We start from the raw sequence: 15,041 nt of genomic DNA, 5'->3' as shown, positions 1-15,041 counted from the left end.
CGGGGCCGGCGCCACTCCCTTACGGGGGCGCGCCCAATCGGATTACCCCATGGGGGCGTGGCGTCATCACCCCGCCCACTTCGCGCCCAGCCGGAAGCGCGTCGCGCTGGTTCCGCTTCCGGCGGAAGGCGGAAGCGGGCAGAAGCGCCGAGGGCGGCGCGGCGGCGGCCACGGGCCCTGCGCGCTCACGGGCCCCGGCGCCGGCCCCGGCCCCGCCGGGCGCTCCCGGATGAGCGGCGGCCGCTGGCGGAGGCCCGCGGACATGGTGCAGCCCGGGGGGCGCGGCGGCGGCGGCGGGGCCCGGGGCTGCGGCGGCCGCGGCGGCGGCGGGGCCCGAGCTGGGGGCGGCCGGGGACGAGGCCGCGGCGGCGGCGGCGGCCGGGGGCGGGGGCGAGGCCCCGCGGAGGTGGGGGCGGGGCCTGAGGTGGTGCAGAGGCTGCTGGCGGAGAACCGGGAGCTGAAGGGTGAGCGCTGGGGGGGGGCTGGGGGCGCTGGGAGGGACTGGGGTCAACTGGGAGGGGGCTGGGGCAACTGGGAGGGGGCTGAGGGGGACTGGGGGCAACTGGGAGGGGGCTGGGGGGGACTGGGGGCGTAACTGGGAGGGGGCTGGGAGCGACTGGGGGCAACTGGGAGGGGGCTGGGGGGACTGGGAGGGACTGGGAGCGACTGGGAGGGGACTGGGGGGACTGGGGGCAACTGGGAGGGGGATGGGGGCAACTGAGAGGGGACTGGGGGCAACTGGGAGGGAATTGGAGGGACTGGGTGGTGCTGGGATGTAAGTGGGAGGCACTGGAATTGGTGTGGAGGGGGACTGGGGGGCACTGGGAGGGATTTGAAGGGGACTGGGGATACTGGGATAGACTGGGAGGGGGCTGGGGGGCACTGGGACGTGACTGGGAAGGGATGCGGGGGTCCGGGATAGAAAGGGGAGCCCCCGGGGGTAACTGGGGAGCAAGAGGAGTGCACTGGGGGTGACTGGGAGCGGCTGGGGAGCCCTTTGGGACAACTGGGGGCGCACCGGGAGTGGCTGGGGGCCCCGTGGGGTGCCTGGGGGCGCACTGGTGGGCACTGGTGGGCACTGGGAGGCCCCGGGGCTGACGGGCGGCGGCGCGGTGCAGCGGCGCTGCGGCGCAGCAGCGAGGGCGTGCGGCGGCGGCTGGAGGAGCTGGGGCGGCTGCAGGCCGCGCGTCGCGCCGAGCGGGAGCTGCTGCGGGGCCGCGCCGGGCAGGCCCGCGCCCTGGTCGAGAGCCTGCGCAGGGAGCGCGACGACAACGCCCGGCGCCTGCGCAGGGCCCTGGCGCAGCTGGCGGCCGCGGTGGGTGGCCCCCGGGTGTCCTTTGGGTGCCCGTTGGGTCCCTTGGGTGGCCCCTGGGTGCCTCTGGGTCTCCCCTGGGTCTCCTTTGGGTGCCCGTTGGGTCCCTTGGGTGGCCCCTGGGTGCCTCTGGGTGGCTCCTGGGTCTCCTTTTGTTGCCCGTTGAGTCCCTTGGGTAGCCCCTGGGTGCTCACGGGTGCCCCCGGGTGCCTCTGGGTGTCCCCTGGGTCTCCTTTCGTTGCCCGTTGGGTCCCTCAGGTGTCCCTCGGGTGTCCTGTGGGTGCCCCTGGGTGTCCCCTGGGTGCCCGTTGGGTCCCTCCCATGTCCCCAGTGGGTGTCCCCAGTGGGTGTCCCCATTGGGTGCCCGTTGGGTGTTTCCCTTGGGTTGGGTGTCCCTTGGGTGCCCCTGGGTGCCCGTTGGGTCCCTCCCATGTCCCCGTTGGGTGTCCCCGTTGGGTGCCTCTTGGGTGTTTCTTGGGCTGGGTGGTCTCTGGGTGCCCCTTGGGTTCCCTCTGGGTGTCCCTTGGACGTCCCTTGGGCTGGGTGGCCTTTGGGTGCTCCCTGGGTGTCCCATGGGTGCCCCGTGGGTGTTCTTCGTATCCCCACTGGGTCCTTTCCGTGTCCCTGTTGGGTGTCCCTTGGGTGCCTCCTGGGTGTCCTTTGGGTGCCCGTTGGGTGCCCATTTGGGTCCCTTCCACGTCTCTGTTGGGTGCCCCCATTGGGTGCCCCTGGGTGTCCTTTGGGTGCCCCCATGCCTCCCCTTGCCCCCGCAGCCCCCGAGGGCCCCGAGGAGGGGTCCCCCCAGCCCCCGCCGGAGGGAGCCCCCCCCCGCCGTCCCCCCCCCCCAGCGAGGACGGGGACGTCCCCGCGGACCCCGCGCCCCCGGAGGACCCCCCAGGTGAGACAGCGCCGGGGGGGGGCTGCCCGGCCCCAAAACGGGCTGTTTTGGCCCCAAAACGCCCCCAACGCCCCCCAAAACGCCCCCAGGGGACTCCCCGGAGCAGCTGCGGCAGAGGCTGGCGGCTGTGGAGGCTGAGTGAGTGGGGGGGGGGGGGTTGGGGGGGGCTTTGGGGACGTTGGAGGGGCTTTGGGGACACTTGGGGGGAGTTTGGGGACACTTGGGGGACCTTGGGGGAGTTTGGGGACAATTTGGGGACCTTGGGGGGACTTTGGGGACATCGTGGGGAGACTTTGGGGACAATCTGGGGACATTGGGGGCACCTTGGGGGCACTGTGGGGGAGTTTGGGGACGCTTGGGGGGACTTTGGGGACGCTTTGGGGAGTTTGGGGACAATTTGGGGACCTTGGAGGGACTTTGGGGACATCGTGGGGACAATTTGGGGACACTGGGGGACCTTGGGGGGCCTTGGGGGGACTTTGGGGACGCTTTGGGGAGCTTGGGAGGACTTTGGGGCCACCCAGACCCACTTGCAAGTGGCCAAGCTGCAGCTGCAGGAGTTTTGGGGACACTTTGGGGACACTTTGGGGACCCTGGAGACACTTTGGGGCCACCCAGACCCGGTGTGCAAGTGGCTGAGCTGCAGCTCCAGGAGTTCTGGGGGGACTTTGGGGACGCTGGGGGGCACCTGAGGGGACCTCGGGGACCCCGTGGGGAATCTGGGGACCCCGTGGGGACCTCGGGGACATTGTGGGGACCTCGGGGACCCCGTGGGGACCTCGGGGCCGCGGCCGTCCCCAGGCTGGCCGCAGCGCGCGCAGCGGCGGAGACGCGGGCGCAGGAGGCGGCGCGGGCGGCCGAGGCGCAGCTGCAGGCGCTGCGGCGGCAGCTGGAGGTGAGGCGACCCCCGGGACCCCCGACCCCCCGGTGACACTTGGGGACCCCCCGGTGACACCTGGGGACCCCCGGTGTCCCCCCCCGCAGCAGGACAAGGCGTCGGTGAAGGCGCAGGTGACGTCGCTGCTGGGGGAGCTGCAGGAGAGCCAGAGCCGCCTGGGAGAGCAGCCGCAGGGAGCGCGGGCAGCTGGAGCAGCGGTGGGGGGGGCGTGAATGGGGGGGCACAAATGGGGGGGTCGCTGGGGGGGGGACAGAGCTGGGGGTGTGATGGGGGGTGGAAATGGGGGTGTCATTGGGGGGGGGGCACACAAGGGGGGTGTCCCAAATGGGGACACAAGAATGGGGATGTTATTGGGGGGGCACATGCGGGGTCTCATGGGGGGGGGGGGAGAAATGGGGGTGTTATTGGGGGGCAGAATTGGGACATTATTGGGGGGGGACATTTATTGGGACGTTATTTGGGGGGGACAGAGCTGGGGGTGTCATGGGGGGCACAAAGGGGGTGTCCCAAAGGGGGACACACAAACGGGGACGTTTTGGGGGGCATAAATGGGGGTGTCACGGGGGGGGGGGTGCCAGAACCGGGGCGTCTTGGTGGCGATGAGCAGGGACGTCCCCGGCGCTGTCCCCGTTTGACCCCCCGGGGGGGCCACCCCCTCGGCCAGCCATCCCCCGGGGCCGTGCCCGCGCCGTGGCTGTCCCCGTGCCCGCGGCGGTGACGTGGCCAAGGCCGGCGCCACCGCCACCCCCCGGGTCTATTTGTGTCCGTGGGGTGACACCGGGCGACGCCCTGGGGTGACACCGGGCGGCGCTGGGCGGCACTGGGAGCCACTGGGCGGCACTGGGAGCCGCTGGGAGCCGCGGGTGTCCCCGCAGGGCGCAGGCGGCGGGCGAGCGGTGCCGGGCGCTGGAGGAGGCGGCGGCGGCGCACAGCCTGCAGCTGGACCAGCTGCGCCTGCAGGTCACCAACCTGGAGGCCGCGCTGCGCGTCGAGCGCCAGGGGGCCACCGAGGAGAAGTGGGTGGCGGGGGGGGCGGGGGGGGCACCGGGGGGGACATTTATTGGGGGGGGCAGGGATGGGGGCATTTATTGGGGGGGGGGGCAGAAATGGGGGCGTTTGTTGGGATGGGGACAAGTGGGGGTGTTATTGGGGTGGGGGCCACTGAGAAGTGGGTGACGGGGGGGTCCGGGGGGCACCGCGGGGGGGGGCAGGAACGGGGACATTTATTTGGGGGGGGCAGGGATGGCGACATTTATTGGGGGGTCAAAATTGGGGGCATTTATTGGGGCGGGAACAAGTGGGGGTGTTATTGGGGTGGGGGCCACTGAGAAGTGGGTGATGGGGGCGCGCGGGGGCAGCACAGGATGGGGGGGGCAGGGATGGGGACATTTATTGGGGGGGGGCAGGGATGGGGACACTTATTGGGGGGGCAGAAATGGGGGCATTTATTGGGGTGGGGGCCACCAAGGAGAAGTGGGTGATGGGGCGGGCCCGGGGGGGGGCAGGAATGGGGACATTTATTGGGAGGGGGACAAGTGGGGGCGTTATTGGGGTGGGGGCCACCTAGGAGAAGTGGGGGGCACGGGGGGGGGGGACACCACGGGGGGGGTCAGGGATGGGGGCAGTATTGGGGGGGGATAGAAAGTGGGGGTGTTACAGGCGTGTACAGGAATGGGGGCATTTATGGGGGGCAAATGGGGGCGTCATGGGGGGCAGAATCGGGGCATTTATTGGGGGGGCGTTTATTGGGACGTTATGGGGTGGGGACAGAAGCAGGGGAGTCATTTTGGGGGGTCACAAAGGGGGAGCCAAATGGGGACAGAAAAATGGGGACGTTATTTGGGGGGGGGGCATTTATTGGGACGTTATTGGGGTGAGGACAGAACTGGGGACGTTTGGGGGGGCAGAACTGAGACATCTTTGGGGTGACAATGGGGACACGGGGGGGGGGACACCGGGGGGGGCGGCCCCTGACGCCCCCCCCCCGCAGGCGCAAGCTGGTGCAGCTGCAGGTGGCGTACCACCACCTCTTCCAGGAGTACGACGCCCACATCAAGGCCAGCCTCGAGGGGGACAAGCGCAGCCAGGTTTGGGGTTTTTTGGGGGGTTTGGGGTTTTTGGGGGGTTTGGGGTTTTTTGGGGGGGGGTTGGGACCTGCTTGGGTTTTTTTTGGGGGTGCTGGGGTGGGTTTGGGGCTCCTTTGGGTCCCCCGGTTCTGTTTTCGGACTGGTTTTGGTCGTCTTGGTTTCATTTTGGGTCCCCTGACCCCGTTTTGGGTCCCCCCAACCCCATTTTGGGATCCCTCCAGAGGTTCCTGACCCCGTTTTGGGTCCTCTTGGCAACGTTTCGGCCACTTTTTGGTTGTTCCTGGCCCCGTTTTGGGTCCCCTTGGATCCATTTTGGGTTCCCATGGCCCCACTTCAGGTCCCCCAGCCCCATTTTGGGTCTTTGGGGCCGGGTTTTGGGTCCTTGGGGTCATGTTTTGGGTCTTCGGGGTTGGGTTTTGGGTCTCAATGGTGGGGTTTGGGTCTTTGGGGTCAGGTTTTGGGGACCAGTTGGGTTCTGGGTCCCTGGGGTCAGGTTTTGGGTCTTTGAGTTGGGGTTTTGGGTCTCAGTGGTCAGGTTCTGGTGCCCGCCTGTTGGGTTTTGGGTCTCAATGGTTGCGTTTTGGGTCTCGGGGGTCGGGTTTTGGGTTGTGGTGGTTGGGTTTCGGGTCTTTGGGCTAGGGTTTTGGGCCTTTGGGGGTCGGGCTTTGGCTTTGGGGTTAAGTTTTGGGGCAAATCAATTCCGTTTTGGGTCTCAACGGTCGGGTTTTGGGTCTTGGTGGTCGGGTTTTGGGTCTTGGTGGTCGGGTTTCAGGTTGTGGTGGTCGGGTTTTGGGTCTTGGGGGCCGGGTTTTGGGTCTCGGGGGTCGGGTTTTGGTGGTCGGGTTTTGGGTCTCAACGGTCGGGTTTTGGGTCTTGGTGGTCGGGTTTCAGGCTGTGGTGGTTGGGTTTCGGGTCTCGGGGGCCGGGTTTTGGGTCTCGGGGATTGGGTTTTGGGTCTCGGGGGCCGGGTTTCGGGTGCCGGCGCCCTGGGGACACGGCTGGTGGCAGGGGGCGTCGCGGCAGCTGGCGGAGGTGACGGCGCAGCTGCAGCAGGCGGAGGAGGCGCTGGTGGCCAAGCAGGAGCTCATCGACAAGCTCAAGGCCGAGGCCGAGCAGCAGCGCGCGGCCCTCGAGACCGTGCCCGTGCTGCAGGCGCAGGTGGGGCCCTGGGGACACCCCCAAGGACACCCCCAGGGACATGGGGGCACACCTGGGGCACCCGCAGTGACACCTTGGGGATGTGGGGACACCCCGGGGACGCTCTGGGGACATGGGGACACCCTTAGGGACACCCCTAGGGGCACCTTTAGGGATTTAGGGACCCCCCCCCCCAGTCCCTAAGGACGTCCCCATGTCCCTAAATGCCCCCTTTAGGGATTTAGGGACATGGGGGCACACTTAGGGGCACCCACAGTGACTTGGGGACACCCCCAGGGACACGGGGACGTCCTTAGGGACCCCCATAGGGAAATGGGGACACCTTTAGGGACCCCCACAGGGACACGGGGCCCCCCCGGGGATATAGGGACATCCCTAAGGGCACCCCCGGGACCATCCCGTCCCCTACTGGGGGTCGGGGTCCCCAAAAGGGACAGGGCTTGGTTTGGAGGGGACCCTTGGGGACACTTCGGGGGGATTTTGGGGGTGCTTGGGGGACACTTTTGGGACTCTCGGGGGCCCCCCAGAGACCCTTTAAGGGCTCGTTGGGGACCTTTCGGGGACTTTTTCGGGACAATTTGGGGACCCCTTGGGGACATTTTGGGGACACTTACCCCCCCAACCCACAGGCCGACATCTTCAAGGCGGACTTCGAGGCGGAGCGGGCGGCGCGGGAGCAGCTCCACGCCCAGCGCGAGGCCCTGCAGGAGGCTGTGGCGCAGCTCCAGCGGCAGCTGCGGGCCGAGGCCGAGGGCGCTGCGCGGTCAGCACCCCCAAAAAGCCCCCTTCTCACCCCAAAAGCCCAGCCGACCCTCCCCCCCTCCCGGGTCATCCCAAGCCCCCAAAACCCTCCCGCTTGCCCCGAATCCTCCTGATCCCATAAAATCCTTGGGGGTCCTCTCACACCCTGCTGGCCTCTGTTCCCCCAAAATTTTGGGGACCCCCCCGAGACCCCAAAATTTTGGGGACCCCTCCCCAAGACCCCAAACTGGGGGGGACCCCTAAACTGTGTCCCCCCCCAAAGTTTGGGTCCCCAATGAGCGGGATTTCCCCCTTCTAGCCCCAAAATGTGGGACTCCCCCATATAATGGGAGCCCCCAAATCCCATTAATCCCCCCCCCATAAGTGCCCTTGATCACCCCCCCCCCTCCCTGCACCCCCCACCCCCCAAAAAGCCCCAAACCACCCCAAAAACCTCTGCCCCCCCCCCCCCGCAGTGCCCGCATGGAGGAGATGAGGAACCGGCACTCGGAGCTGCGCCCGCCGGCGGGGGTGAGTACGGGGGGGGCACCCCAAAAAATATAACCCTATAAGGAGAGGTGATGTCATCGCTGTGTGCGCCCCCCCGCAGGTTTCGGGGGCCCCCCCGTGCCCCCCCCGAGGAGCAGCCGGATTTCTGCTGCCCCAAGTGCCAGTACAAGGCCCCCGACATGGACACGCTCCAGATCCACGTCATGGACTGCATCAAGTGAGGGGGGGGCCAGGACTTGGGGACCCCCCTCAATGTGGGGAGCCCCCCGAAAGGTGGCAACCCCCCCCCAATAATTCGGGGGGGTTTTAATGGTTGGGGAGGAAAAGGGGGAAAAAACGCCAAGAATTACGCGGAAAAGGGCCTGGAAATGGTGGGGGTGACCCCCCCATTAAAAAAAAAAATCCCAAAAATGTTAATTTTGGTGAGCGTCCTTGGAGAGTGCACCCCAAAATCCTGCAGAATAGTCCCAAAAATCCTGCAGAACCCAACAGGCACCACACGGATTGCCCCAAAACCCTCAGGTTTCCGAAAACCTCGAGTTTCACCAAAACCTCAGGAATTGCCCCCAAAATCTCATCCCCTCCCAAAAAAATTCCCTCAAGAACTTTCCCCAAATCCAGGCAGATGGACCCAAAATGTGGCAAATCTCCCCCAAAACAAAGGCAACGGCCTCAAAGTTTGAAGGGTTTCCCCCAAAACCTTGTAGTTCCTCCCCCAGAAGTCTCAAAAACCGTAAAAACGCCCCCAGAATCCTGGAGGATTGGCCCTGAATGGGGAAAAGCCCAGAAAACGGGGAGAAATCCCCCAAAACCCTAAGGGAACCCCCAAATCCTTTAGGAAGTCCCCTCAGAATCTTGGAAAACTGCCCTAAAATTCTAGAAAATCGCCCCAAAATGGGGAGAAAGCCCCAAAACTGGGAGAAACCCTTAAAGAAGTGCCCCCAAAAGCTGGAGAATTGGCCCAAAACCCTGGAGAATCGCCCCAGAATGGGGAGAAATCCCCCAAATCCTGAACTGACCCCCCCAAAACCTTTAAGAAATACACAAATCCCGGGAAATTGCCCCAAAATCCCAGAGAATCCTCCCAAAGTCTCGGCGAATCCCCCCGAAGCTCCACAGAACCCAAAACCTGGGAGAATCGCCCCAAAAAGCGAGACCCCTCAAGGAAAAAAAAAAATGAAACGCGCTGAAAAAATAAACAAGGAATGTTCTCAAATCGTGCAGAATTTACCCCAAAACATCCCCGGGGGGGCCGTTAAGGGGGCACGGAGCCCCCCCTCCCCAAACCCCGCAGCGCTCCCAAATTCGGCATTTATCGCCCCATTTTTCCACCCCCCGTAAAATAACCGCATCCTCCCCCCCCCCCCCCCCCCATAAAAAAAAAAGAGGGGGGGTCCCCGGCCCCTCCCCGCCCCGGGGGGGGGTTTTGGGGAGGGGCTTCACGCTGGGGGGGGGGGATTTTGTAAGGGGGGGGGGATTTTTATAGGGGAAATATTGGGGGAAGCGGCCGCGGGGGGGAATTTTGGGGAAATCGGGGGGATTTTGGGGGAATTTTGGGGGGGTTAGAAGCGGGTGGGGGGGGGGCTCGGGGGGGCCCTCGGGGCTGTCGGGGGCGCGGGGGCGCCGCGGGGGGCACCTCGATGAGGCGCGGCTTGTCGATGAGGCGGGCGCCGCGCGGGCCCTGCTCCACGATGCCGACGATCCAGGCCTGCAGCCCCGGCGCCCGCAGCTCCGCGCAGAAGCGCGCCGCCTGCTCGCGGGGCAGGCAGATCAGCAGCCCGCCTGCGGGGGGGGCACGGAGAGTCAGGGACGGCCCCCCCGGGGGTGGGGGGGCAGGGGGGTTTTGGGGGGATCCTTCAACACGTCACCCAGCGCCTTCTGCGTTGGGGTTGTTCCACCCCCTCTTGTGGCCCCCCCATTTGAACCCCTAAATTGACCCCCCCCATCATTTTAGGACCCCCCCGTCATTTTAGGACCCCCCCATTTATTTTTTACCCCCCCCCCAATTTATTAAAAGCCGCCCATTAATTTTAGGACCCCCCCAAATTAATTCTAAATTCCCCCATTAATTTTAATCACCCCCCTTCCTTTTTAAGGCCCTCCCCCAACCCCACCCCACCATTTTGTGTCCCCACCCCTCACTTTTTGGGGTCCCACACCCCAAAACCACCCCCCACCCCCATTTTGCACCCCCCCCCATACTTTCTGGTGTCCCCCCCAAAAACCTCACCCATCCCATACCACAGCCCCAATCCCCATTCGGCCCCCCTTTTCGGGGTCCCCCTCACCCCCCATTTCACCCCCCTTCAATTCCAGCATGCCCCCCCATCCCCATTCTGCCCCCCCCCCCACTTTCTGGGGTCCCCCCAAACCTCCCCCATGTTCTTTGTGCCCCTCCCATCCCTATTCTGCCCCCCTTACTTTTCGGGGTCCCCCCATTCCCAACCCCCCCATCCCCAATTCCCCCCATCCCCAATTCCCCCCCTTCAGTTCCAGCACCCCCCCATCCCTGTTTCAGCCCCCCCTCCACTTCCTGGGGTCCCCCCAAAATCCCCCCATCCCCATCCTGCCCCCCCTTATTTTTCAGGGTCCCCCCCATCCCCCATTCTGCCCCCCTTCAATTCCAGCGTCCCCCCCATTCCCATTCTGGCTCCTCCATCCACGTTCTGGCCCCCCTTACTTTTTGGGGTCCCCCAAACCTCCCCCATCCCCTTTTTGGCCCCCCCCACTTTCTGGGGTCCCCCCAAACCTCCCCTACCCCCTTTGTGCCCCCCCCCTTTGTGCCCCCCCTACCCCCTTTTGTCCCCCCATCCCTGTTTCACCCCCCCCCCCCATCCCTGTTTCACCCCCCCCCACTTCCCGGGGTCCCCCCAGCCCCCCGCCCATACCCGAGGTCTCGGGGGCAGTGCCCTGCAGCAGGGGGGCCGCCCCGCAGGCCTTGCTGAGGGCAGCGGTGCCGGCGATGAGGGGCAGGTTGTGGATGACGAAGGCGACCTCGTGGCGCTGCGCCCGCGCCAGGTTGCGCGCGTGGCCCAGCAGCCCGAAGCCCGTCACGTCCGTGGCCGCGTGCGCATGGAACGCATGCATCAGCCCCGCCGCTGGGGGGACAGGGGGCGGCGTCAGACCACAGGGCCCCAGCCCCCGAGACCCCCAACACCTCGAAACCAGACCCCGAGACTCCAACCCCCCCCAAAGGGCCCCCAGACCCCAAAACCCACCCCTGACACCTCGAAACCAGGCCCCAAGACCCCAAGACCCCAGACCCCTCCCCCAAAGGCCACCCCGACCCCAAAACCCAGCCCCAAGACCCCAAAACCCAGACCCCGACCCCCAGACCCCAAGACCCACCCCTGACACCTCAAAACCAGACCCGAGACCCCAGAGACCCCAACCCCCCCAAAGGCCCCCCAACCCCAAAACCCAACCCTGACACCTCAAAACCAGACCCCCAGACCCCAACCCCCCCAAAAGGCCCCCCAGACCCCAAAACCCACCCCTGACACATCAAAACCAGACCCGGAGACCCCAGAGACCCCAACCCCCCCCCAAAGGCCCCCCAACCCCAAAACCCAACCCCAAGACCCCAAAACCCCGACCCCGACCCCCCAGACCCAACCCCCAGGCCCCAAAACCCAACCCTAACACCTCAAAACCAGACCCCGAGACCCCAGACCCCAAGACCCCAGAGACCCCAACCCCCCCCAAAACCCAGCCCCCAGACCCCAAGACCCACCCCTGACACCTCAAAACCAGACCCCAAAACCCACCCCCAAAGGCCCCCAAGACCCCGACCCCAGACCCAGAAAACCCAAAACCCAACCCCAAGCCCCCAAAACCCAACCCCAAAACTCAACCCCAAACCTCAACCCCCAGAGACCCCCCCCAAGCTCCGACCACCCAACCCCGGCCCCAAAACCCCCAACCCCAAGACCCCAAAAAAACCAGCCCCAGGACCCCACCCCAAGACCTCAAAAGCCCCAAACACCCAACTCTGACCCCAAGAGCCCCAAGAGCCCCAAGAGCCCCAAGAGCCCCAAGAGCCCCAAGAGCCCCAAGAGCCCCAAGAGCCCCAAGAGCCCCAAGAGCCCCAAGAGCCCCAAGAGCCCCAAGAGCCCCAAGAGCCCCAAGAGCCCCAAGAGCCCCAAGAGCCCCAAGAGCCCCAAGAGCCCCAAGAGCCCCAAGAGCCCCAAGAGCCCCAAGAGCCCCAAGAGCCCCAAGAGCCCCAAGAGCCCCAAGAGCCCCAAGAGCCCCAAGAGCCCCAAGAGCCCCAAGAGCCCCAAGAGCCCCAAGAGCCCCAAGAGCCCCAAGAGCCCCAAGAGCCCCAAGAGCCCCAAGAGCCCCAAGAGCCCCAAGAGCCCCAAGAGCCCCAAGAGCCCCAAGAGCCCCAAGAGCCCCAAGAGCCCCAAGAGCCCCAAGAGCCCCAAGAGCCCCAAGAGCCCCAAGAGCCCCAAGAGCCCCAAGAGCCCCAAGAGCCCCAAGAGCTCCCAAGAGCCCCAAGAGCCCCAAGAGCCCCAAGAGCCCCAAGAGCCCCAAGAGCCCCAAGAGCCCCAAGAGCCCCAAGAGCCCCAAGAGCCCCAAGAGCCCCAAGAGCCCCAAGAGCCCCGGTACCGGTGCGGTTGAGCATGGCCATGCTGAACATGGCCTCCTGGTAGGCCAGCTCCACCTCCTCGCGTGTCACCACCAGCTTCAGCTTGTTCCAGCGCTCCGGCTGCGGGGGGGACACGTTGGAGACATTTGGGGACACGTGGGGAGGGTTTGGGGACACCTGGGGAGGGTTTGGGGACACCTGGGGACGTGCTGGGGGGTCTCGGGGTGGTCCCTCCAAGGTGTGTGGGCAAGGGGAAAGGGGAGGGGGCGCTATGGGGGGTGTTGGGGGCTCGGGGACACCTTGGGGACACTTTGGGGACATGGGAGGGGGCTTGGGGACATGTGGGGACACATTGGGGACACCTGGGGGGATTTGGGGGGTCTCAGGTTGGTTCCTTCAAGGTGTGCAGACAAGGGGAAAGGGGAGGGGGTGTTATGGGGGGGGTTGGGGGCTCGGGGACATTGGGACAAGGTTTGGGGACACGCTGGGGACACCAGTGGGGGTTTGGGGACGCCTTGGGGACATCTTCAGATGTCCTCGGGACACCTTTGGGAACCCCGGGACCACCGGAGACCCCCCCAAGGGCTGCCCCTGGCCCTGTCGGGGCCCTCCTGGGGCCCCCGAGGTGGCTCGGAGACCCCTGGGGACACCTCGGGGACCCCAGATGGGGTTTTGGGGTCAAAACCTGCCGTTTCGGGCCCCCTCACTCACGTTATCCAGCCACTGGTGCGCAGTGACGGCCACCTGCGTCCCCAGGGGCTTGGTGAGCACCAGCACGTCCCCGGGCACGGCGCTGTCGGGCCTGCGGGGACACGGACGCTTAAAAACAACGCCTCAAAACCCACAAAAAGGCCCAAACCGCCCCAAAACAAGCAGCCGCACATGATGAAGTCGCTGGGCTGGCAGACGACGGTGGCCACGCCGCCCACGATGAGCCAGGGGTTCAGCGCCGTCTGCCCGCCCGTCACCGAGGTGCCGCCGTCCTCCGCCGCGTCCCGGAAGCCCTTCACGATCAGCGGCATCACCTTGTCCCGCTCCTGGGGGCGGGGGGGGACACATCAGGGGGTGGGCTCGTGGTGGGGGTGTTTTGGGGCGAATTCGGGCGGTTTCGGGGCTCACCTCGTCCGTCATCTTCTGGCTGACGCTGAGCAGCATCAGCATGTTGTCGCACTCGGTGATGCCCATGGCGTAGAGGTCGCTCAGCACGTTGGCACAGGCGATGCGGCCCTTTTTTGGGGGGTTTTAGGGTTTTTTTGGGGTTTTAGGGGGGTCACAGCTTTTTTGGGGTCGCTTCGGGGGTTTTTGGGGGGTTACCATCATGTAGGGGTCCTCCACCAGCGGGTAGAAGAAGTCGGTGGTCTGCACCAGCGAGAGGCCGCCGTGGCGCAGGGGGATGACGCACGAGTCCATGCCGATGCCTGGGGGTAATTAACGGGGGGTTAGGGGTTAATTACAGGCTGTTAATTAGGGCAGGAACCCCTGATGAAGGATAGGACCGCAATAAAGGGGGGTTGGGATAGGAGATGAGGAGGGATCCCAATAGGAGGGACCCCGATGAGACAGGAAACCGCAAGTAAAGGGGGGCTCCTGTTAATGAGGGGGAGCCTGCTAATTAGAGGGGGCCCCAATAACGAGGAGGGGGCTCTGTAGGATGAGAAGGACCCCAATAATAAGCAGGGGGCTCCCCAAGGCATGGGGGACCCCAATAATGGGCACAGGACCCCAAAAACACAACCACAGGGGGCCCTGAGACATGGGGGTGCTTAAGGACATGGGGAGACCCCAGTAAGGAGCAGGGGGACCCCAAAAACGAGGCGGGGCTTCCTGGGACACAGGGAGACCCCGGTAACGAGCAGGGGGGCCCCAATAACACGTGGGGACCCCAATAACGAGCAGAGGGACTCCTTAAGACATTGGGAACCCCTGAAACCAGCGGGGGGCTCCCCAAAACACCAGGGGACCCCAAAACCAAGCAGGGGGCTCCCTAAGACACGGGGGGTCCCCAAAAACAACCGGGGGCTCCTCAAGACACCGGGACCCCCCCCCAAAACCAGCATGGGGCTCCCCGAGCCCCACGTGCCAGCTTCTGCCCCCCCCTTCCCCACCCCCCCCCCCGCCCTTTGCCCCCGCCGCTCCCGCCCGCCCTTTGCCCCCCTCCTTCCCCTCCCCCCCCCCGTTCCCCTCCCCCCCTCCTCACCGAGCGACGGCGCCCCCCCGGCCTCGGGCCCTTCCCCGGCCCCTCGAGGAGCCCGGCCCCGGTGCGGGGCCCCCCCAGCCCCTCGAGGAGCCGCAGCAGCGTCTCCTGGGGCACTTTGCAGCCTCAGCCCCGCAGCTCGCTGTAGCTCGTGAGGCGCCAGCCCGGGGCCAGGCCCAGCGAGGCCGGGTCGAAGGGCCGGTACCCGGCGGGGGGGCGGCCCCCGAGCAGCCCGGCGCAGCCCCGCACGGCACCGCCGCCATCTTGACTCCGCTCCCCCCTTCGGCCCCCCGCATTTAAAGGAGGCGGCGCGCGCTGATTGGCGGGCGGCCGTGAGGGAGGGAGGCGCGGATTGGGTGGGCGGAAGGGGGATGGGGCGGCGGGAGGGAACGGGGAGAGGGGATTGGGCAGAGGGAGGGGAGGGGGCGGGGAGAGGGGCGGGGCGTCGGAAAGGGCGGGAAGGGAGGGAGGAAGGCGCGGGCCGAGCGGGGAGGCGGGCGGAGGTGCGGCAAGGAGGGCGGTGATTGGGTGGCCGAGGGGGAGGTGCCGCGAGCAGCGCTGTGATTGGGCGAGTGGCACGGGAGGCGGGAGGAGCTGCGGCGAGCAGCGCTGTGATTGGCAGGGGCCGCTGCGGGCACCTCGGAGGACCGCGTCC

At 66.4% G+C, this 15,041-nt stretch overlaps 2 protein-coding genes across 2 annotated transcripts; one reads left to right on the top strand and one right to left on the bottom strand.

Moving 5' to 3' along the window:
* Positions 1-34: 34 nt before the first annotated feature.
* On the top strand, positions 35-7,719 carry LOC136787444 (uncharacterized). The gene is given in 11 exon segments (XM_066984653.1): positions 35-464; positions 1,119-2,210; positions 2,300-2,348; positions 3,012-3,105; positions 3,195-3,266; positions 3,268-3,305; positions 3,984-4,124; positions 5,099-5,195; positions 6,204-6,353; positions 6,983-7,116; positions 7,571-7,719. Coding segments are annotated over 11 exon segments (2,370 nt in total). The 5' UTR covers positions 35-49; the 3' UTR covers positions 7,659-7,719.
* A 768-nt stretch (positions 7,720-8,487) lies between these two features.
* Positions 8,488-14,588, bottom strand: LOC136787447 (selenide, water dikinase 2-like). Its single transcript, XM_066984659.1, has 8 exons — positions 14,390-14,588; positions 13,507-13,610; positions 13,312-13,419; positions 13,075-13,229; positions 12,904-12,994; positions 12,213-12,312; positions 10,493-10,702; positions 8,488-9,386 (listed from the first exon to the last, which is right to left on the bottom strand). Exons 2-8 carry the CDS (start codon positions 13,600-13,602, stop codon positions 9,085-9,087), a joined length of 1,062 nt encoding a protein of 353 aa, XP_066840760.1. The 5' UTR covers positions 13,603-13,610; positions 14,390-14,588; the 3' UTR covers positions 8,488-9,084.
* Positions 14,589-15,041: the final 453 nt, after the last annotated feature.

Source organism: Anser cygnoides, chromosome 29, assembly GCF_040182565.1.
Source record: "Anser cygnoides isolate HZ-2024a breed goose chromosome 29, Taihu_goose_T2T_genome, whole genome shotgun sequence".
In the NCBI taxonomy this organism is placed as follows: domain Eukaryota; kingdom Metazoa; phylum Chordata; class Aves; order Anseriformes; family Anatidae; genus Anser; species Anser cygnoides.
The sequence above is the reverse complement of the archived record's forward strand: the minus strand, read 5'-3'. Positions and strand labels throughout refer to the sequence as shown.

Excerpts from the sequence above, each read along its gene's own strand:
- LOC136787447 (XM_066984659.1), bottom strand. The coding sequence starts at position 13,602 with ATGGACTCGTGCGTCATCCCCCTGCGCCACGGCGGCCTCTCGCTGGTG. Across the intron at positions 13,230-13,311 it reads GCCAGAAGATGACGGACGAG|GAGCGGGACAAGGTGATGCC; the intron begins GTGAGCCCCGAA and ends CCCCGCCCCCAG. Across the intron at positions 10,703-12,212 it reads GGCCATGCTCAACCGCACCG|CGGCGGGGCTGATGCATGCG; the intron begins GTACCGGGGCTC and ends CTGTCCCCCCAG.